Consider the following 13,539-nt stretch of genomic DNA (forward strand, 5'->3'; position numbering starts at 1 on the left):
TACATGTATATGAGGTATAATTATAGGGGAGAAGATGACAAATGAAAAGTGAAAAATGAAGTCTCTTCACCCTGGCTACAAAAATCAGGAAAGCTGCTCCCACCCCATAGCTCATTAAGCCATCTTCGGTATTATTTCTACCCAGAGCTGGCTCCACCATTAGGGTGAGACAGCCACCTCAGTCAGCAAATTAGTCAGTCGTGAGGGGCACCAAATTGTTAATTGCTTAATTTTTATTGATTTTTGCCTCCAGGAAAGGAGAAAGGCGCTTGTGAGAGTTGCTTTCTCAGGTGGCAAAATAGTTTGACTGGTTTGGGGTATTCTTCAGGTTGAATTGGTTTGTGGGGGAAACATACTGCTAAGTCTCAGGCAGCAAAACGTTCTGATTTTACAGAAACCAGGAACAACTGGTCTTCGCCAAGCCACATTTCAAGGCCAAATGATAAAAGGGGCAACAGAAGTCTTATGAAAACAAATGGCAGACAACACAATATATAGATAAATATATCAAGAAATTTATTTATTACAACTGACAAAATATATATATTACCTGATGACAGAATTGCAACAAAACTAAGGCCTGCAAATAAATAGAACATACACTTAAGGGACTCTTAATCTTCAGCAGAATTTTAAAAAGCAACGAAATGTTTAAATATTTGTTAACTGTATCCCCATCTAATTTCTTAAAATACATTCCTGAGAGTTCAGCAATTAAAGAACTTTGATTAATTATATCAATGTCCCTATACATAAAGTTAGTGCCCGTTATAAAATGATTAGTTTTTTTTTTCTACTAAAACAAGTAATTTTTATGACTCCCCAATATCTGCACAACTGTAGGATTCATTAAACATATCTATAAACACAAAATCCTTAAAACATACTATTTGGTTTTTCCACTTTACAGTGTTCATTGACTTTTGCAGAAGCATGCAAGAGAACATGTAAACAATGGCAGCAAAGAAACTGCTTTTAAGAAAAATCTGGGCTTGTGAAAGGTGCCTTAATTTCTGAAAGCTCTGCACCTCCCAAATCAATTAAATAAAAATCCAGGAGTGCCATCCACAAATCCAAGTGGGGTGGGGAGAGAGTGCCAAATAAACAAGAAAGGATTGTATATACCACATTTGGTTTTTCCTCTGTTTAGGCACATAAGGCAAGACTTTTTGCTTACAGCTGATTTAACACAGATTATCTATTCCTCACCAACATGGCATTTCTGTCAAGGAACAAATGCTGGTCAAAGTTGTTATTAGTCAGAGAAATTCTTGTCTTTGCAATGTTGTAATTGTATGCGGTTATGAAAGGGAGGACCTACATGTTGCGCTGGATGGGAGCCAGTGATGTCCTTCCACTGATGGAAAAGCTCTTGGATCCAGCAGAGTCTTCCCTCAGCAGAATAAAGTGGAAGGTCATTTTTGCTGCCCACCTCCTCAAATCTACTTCAGAAGGTTGGAAGACCCTTCAATAATGTGAGAGATATGCAGCACAGGGGAGAGGAAAAATCAACAAAAAAATCCCTCTCCTGTTAGCCCAGTAATGGAAATTTCCACTACATCAAAGAGTAAAGCAACACCACTGGATGCAGCCTAACAGTGCCAGAGTACTATACATCCCATGCGGTCTCCCTTGATGACACTAGGACCATTCAGGGTCAAAATGGGGCAGGGCTCACTCTCAAATATTATTTGATGTTCATAAAATAATACTTTATGTTGCCTATTTGAAAGTTAATAGTAGCTATTCAGTCATTTCGGCGAAGGTGAAGAGAAGTGGTTGGACTCCCTTTATTCTGAGCTATGCCCATCGTCCCAGTGACTTCAGTGTATGTACCATGTGTCCCAGATGACATCCCATTTGCTCTGCTCCGCATAACTCAGTGGGAGCCGATCAGCATGGAGTCTGTCCATATAGCTCCATGCTGCAGTCTGTCTCTTGGTCACATACTTTGGCAAAGCCCATAGGAAATGGATTTTATTTTACTGCTACCAGAAAGTCCAGCATTATGGTGGGCAAGCTGCACTGCTCTGTAGGAACACTAAGTGCAGGACAATGGATGGGGCAGATGAGGTTTGACTCTCATTGTACTGTATCCCCCATAGAACTGAATGGCAATCCATCACTGGGAGAAATAAAAGGTGGCACTCAGCAACACCAGGAGGGTGTGTGTTTGCCTTTAATAATTCTGAGCACAGAGAATGGAACTACAGTATTATAATCTGTGAAATAAAAAGAAAAGCTTTCTAAGATTTTGATGAAGGCAACATGTCTAGATACCAAAAGATGAAGCCCATACCAAGAAAGCAGGATCTAAATGTATTACAGTCTCTGTAAGAAACAACATCTTCTGCATTGTTCTCAGATACATAAACCAATGTTGTTGACACTGATTCTAATCCCCACTGAATACAATATGAGTCATTTGCAAGTAAATGTACAGAAGATTCTGCTAGGTCCAAACTAGTAACAGGATACATGGGGTTGTATCCAATGTTAGTCATACCCAGTGCAGACTTCCTGAATAAAACTGGTTAGACTAACGTTGGATACAGTATTCAGTTACAGCTTCCAATTAAAAAAAACTGCTTTGTTGAAACCAACTTTTAAAGGGTTCTAGAGTTTTGACAGCTAGCTGTTAAAGCTGTTCAAAGCCCATTCCCGCAGAAAAATCAGGAAACACTTTTGCACTTCCATGAGCACCTAAAGTTTCAAAACAAAAAAAAAAAGTGCAGATTGTGCTGCATTTTGAGATCTGTCAGGCTAGGAAAAATGAGGATTTTGCTGCAAGGGAGATATAAATAACACCTCTTCCTTTTCATGAGCAAAGATCACTTGTGCTTTTGGTTTCTCTTGACAGCTCACCCTTTAACAGTGGAAACAAAAGGAGGCTAGTAATAATTTTGAGCCTCTTTGGGGCAATGTCCAATGTACCTTGGCAGCAAGTATCTCCAAGGTCATTTCCCCAGCCAAGGTTTCAAATTCCAACACTCATGCTACTGCGGTTAAACTAAAAAAAGAGAAGGAAAAGAAATAAAGACTGAACCTAGTTGAGAAAAAAATACACCCTTCAAAAGAAAGGTTCTGCCAGACAGGTCTCAGGCACTTTTAAGGGCTTATCAGTAGCTATTCAAATGGGGATCACAGAAGTCAGCTGTCCAGACAGGTTTTATGATCTCAGGGGAAAATGGAGAATTAAGTATAAAAAAACCACAGAAAGATGAAACTGCCTCGCAATTGTAGGGAAGGCAGCAGGCTGGTGCTAGCTTTCCTTCGGTGCCGCTTAAATATTGCTTGAGAGGCTGGCACTGGTGGATACCTGGACAAGTCACTGGCCAAGCCCTGATATGGACAACAGGGACCCATGTCTAGGTTCAGCCAACACAACAACCCACTCTTGGAACAACCATCTCTGGAACAAGCTATAAATTGTAAGGCTGGCTGTTGCCCTCAAACAAGCCACCCAATGGGAACTGGTTTGTGTTCACACAGCAAAACGATCCTTCCTGAGTTGTTGCATCATATGAATTCAGTCAGGTGTCTCTTACCTGAAGGAATGTTGTCCACAGGGTCATGAGAGTCAGGCATGACTTTGCAACTGAACAAGCTAGCAGGCCAAAAAGGATGAGAATTTACAGCTTTCAAGAATAATGCAAAGAAAGTTTAGCAGATAGAAATTAAATCTAGAAGACAATTATAGACAGAGCTTCATGACAACATCAGGCAATCTTTTGAACTAATTGATGGAATACCCCAAGCATCCAGAGAACTTGTTGTTGTTGTTAGTTGCAAAGTCGTGTCCAACCTATCATGACCCCATGGACAACATTCCTCCAGGCCTTCCTGTCCTCCCCATCCCCCAGAGTCCACTTAAGCTCACGCAACATGCTTCAGTGTCTCTATCTAGCCACTTCATTCTCGGCCGTCCCCTTCTTCTTTTGCCATCTATTGTTCCCAGCATTAGGCTCTTCTCCAGTGAGTCCTTCCTTATCATTAGGTGGCCAAAGAGTAGTCCAGAGAACTAGCAGTCTAGATATAGGAGAATTATATTTATACCTGGTTATGTGCAAGTGATATATGGCTATGGTGAAAGAAAAATGCTATTCCGTGGTCTGGGTAATAGCTAATATCATCAGCGGCCACCATGCCCCTGGACTTCCTTTGTGCTTGATTATTTTGGTTACCAAATCACACCCCACTTTTTGGATTATTGAAGTTGGATTCCTAAGGCACAGTATAATTTTTAGAACGTGGCATGCCTGCCTTAATTATCTTAACAGTTATGTCCACCATTATAGACCTGTCTTGGTTGTGACTTGTATTTGCTTTTACACATATAGAACCTTACCTGAGTTTCTCCTTGTAACAGCATCTTTCTTATTCAATGGATGCCACTGAACTCAAATGTCAAAATTTCCTGTGGCACAGCTGGGATCCACACAAGCCTTTACATAAAAATGCAAATGGCAGCCCCAACGCCATCACTTAAAGCAGTGCAAAACATTGGCCATGGCATAGTCTTGTTTGCATAAAGCTGCCAGATGCTGTCCCTTGTTGACTACTTTTCTACACTAGGACTTCATCAGCATTAGCTGTAGTCCTTATCAGGCTGTGACAAAACCAGAAAGAAATATATATCTTGAAATGAACACTGGGATGTGGAATGCCTTATTTATGACAAGCAAAATTCCAGAATTTCATATTCATGAGTTCAGTGCATATTCATTACTCTTCCTGCTGTATCAGTTTTGTCATTCCTATAACAACAAATTGAGACAATAAGGCTATCTGTTATTTTACCAATAAAAGCACAAACACTGTAGTGAGTCGATAACATTGTCAGCTACTCTATCAATAAAAGCAACAGTGCCACAAATTCAAGAGATAAGGTAATCCTCCCCCTTCGCCTCCATTGCTGTATGAGGAATGAAATTATGCAGACTAATAAATGAATGCACTTTTATTAGTATTAATGGAGAAGACAAAAGCATTTAATTTAGAATAAACCAGTTTTGTTCAAAAAGAGTGGGATGCAAATAGCAGCATAATGCAATGCCCAAGACCAAAGCAGCACTGAAATAGCATTTCAGAGGATTAAAAAAAAGTGTTTTGCCTGCACAGTGATGGAACAGATGGGGAAAGTAAAGAAAGACTTGCACGCAACTTTCCTGTTTTGAAAAGGCTGTCATTTGATCCTGTTTAAAGATTTTGCAATCTTTGGCCTAAAAAGCTGCCACGAAGTTAGGTGCCTCCCAGCTTGCCCTGGCAGCTCGTGGTTCTAACATGTGCAGTGGTCAGTAGAAGGTTGTCAGGCTACTCCTTGCTCCCCACTGTGCTGTCCCTGGTGCTCCGCAAGAAGGATGACGAAGGGCATGAAGAGGTGGCTGCAGCAGGGCCTCACTAGCTGCCTGTCAGTCTTTCCCAATCTGCTGCTCTCCAAATATGTTGGCCTTCAACTGCCACCGTCTCTGGCCATTGCCCATTCTTGCTGGAGCTGTTGGGAGTCAGGCTGGGAAAAGCTGTAACAATGCATAGCCAGCTGGAGGACTCTAAGCATGTGGAGGCTCTTGTGAGGGTTCCTGTGAACCTTTCTGTAGGGCACAGGCTGCCTCTGCATTGGAGTCCTCTGATCAAAGCAATGCTTGCTGGCTAGCTCAGTTTGCTTCCAAGAGCTGGCTCTGCCATTGTTTCCAATACAAACCTGCTAACAAGCAGACTGTAACAATGTGCAGCTGGCAGATATTTATTTTGTCAAATAAGGGCTCAACACAGGAAGAATTTCCTCCTTTCTTATGAGCGGCATTGTTAAATTTGGATTAATCCTCTCTCCAATTGGTTTTAAGTTCTAAGAGTGAGAAATGAACATTTACAGACAATTAGGTTCCCAAGCCAGCAGGAAAATTGCATCTACGGCTGGAGGCCCAGACAAGCTCTACAGCTGCCGAGATTGCTTCCTATTTTGGAAAAAAAGCAAAAAACACAGAACAACTGAAATCAGACCTCCCTTTAGTTCAACAGCTGCAAAATATCCACAATAAATATTCCACAGCCATTGTCCTACCAGGAACCACAGAGAAACATTTCAGTATCATTGGAATGAGGCTATGCAAGAGGCACAGGAAGCCCGCAAGAATCTCTCCCAGTGGAAGTTAATTGACTGCCACCACAGGAAGAATTTAAGAGGGGAAATGGCTATGAAGAAAGTAATTTGAACTCCCATCCACAAGGCAAATGGAGCAGTAGGGGAAAAAAGACAACCTTCCCTTCTTCACAAATATTCACTTAAGTTTAACATTGCCCAAACAAAAGCAGAGAAGGCATCCAGCTTCCAACTCTCCCTTCTTTAGGTTCAAAGGAAGCTATTCTAACATGAAAGGATCTCAGCTTCCGCTTATGGACTGTAGGAACAAATACCACCCAAAGTATAAGCCAAGTCTAGAAAAATGAATGGGCTAAAGGAAATTAAAATTGAAGGCTCTGTTAGCCAGCATTATGTGGAATACAGAAATAAAAAAGTGGAGGAGAGAGAGGGAGGCAGACAGACTAGAAGTGAAAAGAACTAGAATGTGGAGTGTAGGGAAAAGGGAGGCACTCAAAGAGAAGAGGCAAACTAGGGGGATCATACTTCAGTAGGGGGATCACAGCATCCTTTTCCACTGTTCTTCCAGTCCCATTGTACTTACTGGAAAAAACACAATTGTACTTATTTAAGAAAAACAGTGAAATGGGTAGGTGAGAGAGAGAAAACCTGTGACATGTGGCCAGAGACTGTGTATGGGCAGCAACCAGTTATAATCAATACAGTTTGATAATTGGTAGTAGTAACCTGTTTGGACAAAGCAGAAAAGCAAACTAGCCAGCTCCTTGGAGCCTTTATACGTGATCATTCTGATTCTGTCTGCTTAACAAAACCGCAACACACTCCCCCTCTGCCTGACATTTCAGACTCTTAAGATACATTCATGCACGCACTATGCCAAAAATATACATACCAAAGAGACAGAGAGATCACGGACACGATGCAGCATAATGATGGGTGCTGAGTCCCATTACTCTCAATTATGTCACTCTATCTGATAACGTTAATCACAGCAAATAGCAGAGGCCAGAATTTTGAAAGCCCTCATTTGAATCCTGCTCCCTTTTCATATTTATCTAGAGTTGTTTGGTCTTTACATACCCAGTGAACCGAGGAAAAAAAATACTTTCAGCAGACAAACAAGGAGGCAACTTGAGGAAGCAAACATTCCTTCAGCAAACAAATTCATGGTCCAAACATTCACAGTGGGTCGAGATCAGGATGACTGATTGTATAGGCTGCGAACACTAAACCGCTTCAGGGTTCTCATCCGGGACGTTACTTAAGTTTGTCAGTGGAAGAGCTGGTTTTTCATCCACTTTAATGCCTGCCGTGTCACCTCTTACATCCCTTTTCTCACCAGTGGCCTCAGTGTTCTTTTCTGAGGCTTCTCTCTCACCTTCTACAGTCTGGCTGCTGTTGTCATGTCCATTCTCCAGGCTGGATGGTTCTGTGGAGTCCAAGGGATGAGGGCTGGACAAGGGGATTTCTCCTTCCGGTGGTCTACTGGGCTCTGGCTGACCTGCTGTTTGGCTCTCTGTCAGACAGTCTGCTCGGCTCCCTTCCAGTTCCACAGCTGCCTGTTCTACTGTCAGCTTAGCAGCACTGTTCCCAAAGCCATTTGCATCCTCTTCCTCAGAAGAAAACTGGGACAATGATGGATGAAAATGATTGGCTTTGTTACTGTTGTTTTGGTTTGCATGGGAATCATCAGAAACTACAGCTGTTTCCTCTGGAAATATCAATTCTCTTTTAACAGTGCACATTTCCTCCAGTTCCTTGGTTTGTTCTCCTAGCAAGAGGGAAAATGGGAAAGTATCACATTTCAGTAGATATAATGTACAGTTTCAGGCTGTTTGTGAACAAGCAATCTGCACATACATAATGCAGGTCTTGAAAGAACTGGGAAGGGTTTCGTCAGCAGAGGCAAACATATGTAGTTCCCTATATGCAGATCTCTCTTCTTCAGGCAAAGCTTAAAAGACGAGGAGGAGAAGTGCAATGTCTATGTTTCCTCTCTTACCTTCTGAATTCAAATATTCTCTCCTTCCTTTAACTATCCAAAGAGCATTTCTAAATCAATCAAGTCAGTTTTCCTATTCCACTCAATAGGCTGTTTCAGATGCAATCCTGACGTAATGAAGCGCGGTTTGTTAGACCTAGAATGAGCATTGTATCCACATGTTCTTTCCTCCCTCCCTCTTGCTCTTGGATCAGAATTTGTTTGCATAACTTGGTGCGTAGTCTGAAATTAAAATGCATTTCCCTAGTTTGAATGAAATGGAAAACTACGCTTTTAACAAATCACAAGTGATCAATTATGGCATGCAAGTGAAGGAAGAAAGAGGAGCAGCAGGAGGAAGTGAATGGCCATATTATTCCAAGAGCATGTCTGATGTGGCCCAATGGCTCACATGCCAGGATGTCATTTCCTGTTCAACGTTTAAGTCTAGTCAGGTCCAATTGGTCCATTACTTGCAATGTCACAGGAGCATCCGCAATGCTATTCCTGGAGCCACTAATGTCATTCACTAATGTGGCCCCAAAACATGGATATAAAGCAAGCATTAGTTCAGTCAATTGAGACGGGATGGTGGGGAAGGTAACTGCAGTGGATTCCAGCTCATTTATGATACAGTTAAGAAAAAAAACAAAATAACCAATCACACTGAGTCTGGAGACAGCCTGAAGTAACAGCTAAGATGTCTGAAATCTCTGGAGTATTAATTAGGATTGCCACAGTTAACTATTGCATTTTAATATTTAGGGGCAGATGAAAAGGGGAATGAGTGGGGAGGAGGAAAATAGAAAAGAAAACCCAAAAAACTGAAAAACCAAATTAAAGGATAGAAAGAATACAATATATTAAGGAAGAAGAGAAGGCAGTTTTATTTCCCACTGGACATACTTGCAATACAGAACTACTTAATAAATAATAAGTAAAGGGATAGCAAGGAAAATGTCAATATAACGAGTTGTTCCTAACTTACTTTTCAACATGACCTCTCTTTATGAAGTACTCTGTGTTGCTATTACTTGTCAATTGCTCATCAAAAGATGAGCACTAGAATATTTCAAGAAAAATCCTGGAATACCAACTCACCGACTACACCACCTCAAAAGCAGGTGTGGGATTTAAATGTCTGACTCTTACCTGCATGAAGCTCTTGTGCATACATATAAGTAATCAAAGAGAAGCCTTTTCCTTTCCCCTACACAGGGACACTTTGAGGCAAGAAAATGTAATATGTAATTCCCCACCTACACTCTGAGGGAATGCTATGAGAGATGTACAGGGTTTTTTTAGATGAATCTCTAAGGTGGTGGATGCTTTTCTTCAGATTTCTTCAGATCCTGTTAACTTGGCAAGTTCTAATGCCTGAAGCTCTGAGGTTCTCATGATGCTGCGTTCTGTATCCCGCACCTGCAGCATCATATCAGACTCAGAGTTTGGGTAAAGAGCTTGTGTAAATTAACAATATAGATAAGGTCTGACTGAAAAGTTGATTCAGTTCCATGAAATGGGTCAAGAGGGCATCATGTCTGGGCATACTGCATGTGCAAGTTGGTCTTGCTACACAATCTCTCTCCCTGTTCACAAGCCTTCTGCTACTTCAGTGAGTTCCACAACAGCTAGGCCAACACAGCTGCTTTTACAATCCAAGTTCAACTCTCCCACTGAAATTTTAAAAGCAAAACTTTGAACAGATCTTGCAGGTTGCCAGGGGCCTTCTGCATGCAAAGCATGCATTTTACCAGTGAACAATGCACCATCACTTCCATGTTCTGCATACCGCCCACTGATATGCACCAATTTACTTACCTGCAGCCTCTCCTGTTATTCCATTCCATGTCCTAATCCCGGTTTTGGAATGAACTGTGCAAATTAAACAGCTTTATACAAAAATAACATCTTCTGATTTTTAAATGCTGGATTTTTAGAACATACTCAGAGATGGCAGGAAGGTAAGGAAAGAGGACTTTGCTTACTTGCTAAATTGATGGCATGATTATCCCCTGAGCCTCTTAGATAATTGGGGTGGTCTGCTTGCAATAGTCTATGATGGAATGTTTAACATGCTATTTGAAATGAAGCTTATGTTCTACTAGCGAACAAAAGAAAATCAGTTGATCCACACAGAACCAAATCAGCTAAGTTCAGGTTTATTTTTATAACTCTGAGTCATCACAATTTAACAGAAAAAAACCTGAAAGTTACGAAACTAAAAATGGACAAATTTAACACAGAACAAAGAATATTACTAATAATTCTGATATCACACAAGTTAATGATAAAAATTCCCTGGTATTAATGTCCCGTTATTGGAAAGTTTCTGCTGACTAAACCAAAATAAAACAGACATGGTTATGATTACATTTTTACACATTTTTCTCTGATGAGTCCTATTATCTTCTCTCTTATTGAGTTTAGTGTAGAGTTTAGTCAATGCCATTAGGAAGGTGGCAAAGTGGCAACCATTCTTACAAGCCTTGTTGATGGAACAAAGTGAACCTTGCAGTCAAATTTTAACTGATATTAGATTTTTAAAAAATTAACAAACATGTTCTAATTACTGTAAAGAATTAGTGTGAGCCGTATGTGATGGAAACCACCTGTCTGAATATAGTCTAGAAAGGAAAGCCAAAATTGCATGCACTTTAAATTGTTGGTGGTAGCACATCTGGATCATTCTTTAATTTTTAATTTAAAAAATTAAACATAAGACATACCATAAGGGAACATGGAGGTTAAGGGCATATCCTAGATATCAGGGTAGCCTTCTTACCAGCCTGATGCTGTCATATTTACTGAGAAACAAATGACAGGGCATCCAAGGCTAAGAAATGTGCCTTCAAATATCAGTGAACCATTAGCACACAAAGTCTCAAGCATGAATGGAACATCTCTGGTGTGCCAGGTTGCATGACTGCTATGACTGCATGGCAGCACAGAGTATGGGGTAGGGTACAGAATGCAACTTTCTAATTTTGTTTTAATTTAAAAAAGGGTTGTTTCTTTCCTCTGAGGTTATGATATGCTTGAAATGCGAGCCAATGCCTGTTGTATTTCTAGAGGCTTGGCAGACATGCAGGACAGAGGAATGGGGATGGGAGACTTCAGCACAGCTTCTCATACCCATCCATGCCTGGCAGAGCCAGAATAAAGGATACCTGAAATATTACAATGGGCATAATTTAAAGAGGCTGCAAAACATTTTTAATTCCTAAACTTTAATGTTCATAGTGTCAATGGTATGGTTTCCCCCCACCCTCACCAACACGCATTTTCTTCTAGGTAATCACAGGGGCTTTGCTAGCTGAAGTGCCACTTGTGAGAGAACCAGGAGAGGAGAAAGGGCAATCAAGACACCATCAAATGCCTGCTCCTTGATCAATTCTAAGTTACCCCTAAAATTTACTCTATCTATCCACCCACCCACCACCCATTATGCATTTTTTAGTTTAGTGAGATGACATGGCTACCTGCTTGGAAAGTCAGCAAAGCAACACAGGAGACAGGAACAGGAAGGTAAATGAGGCTAGAGCTTCAATACTGCCTCTTCTAGGGAAAATGGGACATTTTCTCAAGGGGTCTGCTGTGAACCAAGGGATCATCTGAGTTTGCAGGTAACACCTTTCCAGTAGGCTAGGACACTCTAGTTTTTGGATAATAAGCTTGGTCTTCTCTAAAACCCAGCAGGAAAAAGCTATGGTGGGAAGACACAGGCATGGACAAACCGCAGATTCCCTTTGAACCTATACGGTATGAAATGTATTGAGAACATAATCCTGAGTTCTTCATGAAGAACCCAGAACAGTATCCCCTCTCCCCCCTTCCCCCCAAAAAAGGATGGCAAAAATAGGACAGATAAAGGCAGAGGAAAAACACTTATCTGAAAATAATTACTTCTCAGTTCTGAGGAAAGTGTTTCTCCAATACAAATTAAAGATTGCAGGATCTAGATGGCAATAATGAAGTTTGATCTGACTTCAGCTCTGTTAGCTCTGGATATTGCATACAAAAGGACTGCAGGGAGCAAGAGGAGACCATATGCATATTTTGGGTGTAAACTCCACCAGACCTTAGGAAGCACAAATGGATGGCTGAGTATTATTCTGACAGATGCAGTGCTTCCTATATAAGGCCATTGCTTCTGGGGACTTTGGTGAGTGGATAGCTGATTAGATAACTGATGGGAAAGAACTGATTAGATATTAACAGGGTAGGAAATGTGTGGCTTTCACTTTTCCTGAAAGCCTAATGCATACAAAATAGAATGTAGCAACCTCTCCCTTCACCCATGCTGATAAGAGAAGGTTCACAGATGCTTGCAACCTATTATTCCCTATCTGAGTAGTTCTCTTTTGGGCAAAATTGAAACTTTTGGAACCGAGGTGCTGGGGAACAAACAATGGTGGAACTTTCTCTTTTAGCAAAATCTGCTATATATTGTGGTGTATCGCACACGAGACAAAGTAGTGACAAAGTAGCTTATCCCCTGTTTTCCCTCTGCCCCAGATGTTTACCTTCTGTCTTCTGCAGCAGCTGATCAGTGAAAGTTAGCAATGGTGACTGAGAACTCTGTATAACAGGAAGAGCAGGATCACTGAATGTTAGGACATCATTACCACCTGCAATTTAGATGAAATGGAAACACAATGGAAATGTTTTTAATGCATTATTTTAAACAGAGAGATTACATTAAATATAATGTAATCTATTTTATCCAAAATGAAACTTTCAAAAGTCATGTTTCAGTGACTCTGCTACGCAGCAGAGAAAAAGACTGGACTATGTGCCAAAATACCACAGTTAAATTGTATATAATCAAATAGATACATTTTGTATCATTACATCTGGTTAAAAGACAGTTTTATCCTTTGTTAAGAGAAACACACACACACAGAGACACAGAGACTATATTAAATTGTAATCAGGCCACATTAGGCCTAGTGCAAGCTTACTGTTAATACAAATGATATAATTTAAAGTACAATTTGAAGAATATGGAGACATACACAGAACTGACACTTCACTATCAATGGTTGCCTTGATAGGCCATGTTGTTATGCTATACTTTCCCACACAAAGTATAAGTCATAGACCTAGACAGGCTAATTTGGTACAGTAAAGAAATGATTTAAACAAAACAAACAAACAGTAACATAAATAAATTTGATTTCAAATTCAGCAACCCAGATCTTCTTAATTACTAATGATCTGTTTTCCAGCTTCCTTTTTAAAGTGACCCTCACGTACTGTCCATGCAACATTTCCTGAATCAGTGCAAGAGACATACAGTATTGTAGGCATTTGTGTATGTGTATGTGTGAATTATACATAGATGGATTTTTTAACAAATGTATGTAGTATCCAATGTATGATCTGTACATGAATATATACACAGGACCACTTTGAAAAACAAACCAGCAAGCATAACCTGTTCCATGGAAAAAAG

General features: G+C 40.5%; 1 protein-coding gene across 3 annotated transcripts in view; it reads right to left on the reverse strand.

Annotated features, from left to right (window-relative positions):
• Positions 1-495: 495 nt before the first annotated feature.
• The window catches only part of CCDC149 (coiled-coil domain containing 149), a 70,896-nt gene continuing 57,852 nt past the window's right edge, over positions 496-13,539 (reverse strand). For all 3 annotated transcript variants that reach the window (XM_044418148.1, XM_044418149.1, XM_044418150.1), the window contains 2 exons: positions 12,608-12,712; positions 496-7,871 (listed from right to left, as the gene is read on the reverse strand). In XM_044418148.1, coding sequence (XP_044274083.1) covers positions 7,327-7,871; positions 12,608-12,712 — 650 coding nt within the window. In that variant the 3' untranslated portion in view covers positions 496-7,326. The remainder of the gene's footprint in view (positions 7,872-12,607; positions 12,713-13,539) is intronic.

Source organism: Varanus komodoensis, unplaced genomic scaffold (assembly GCF_004798865.1).
Source record: "Varanus komodoensis strain SLA01 unplaced genomic scaffold, ASM479886v1 scaffold9, whole genome shotgun sequence".
Classification (NCBI taxonomy): Eukaryota; Metazoa; Chordata; class Lepidosauria; order Squamata; family Varanidae; genus Varanus; species Varanus komodoensis.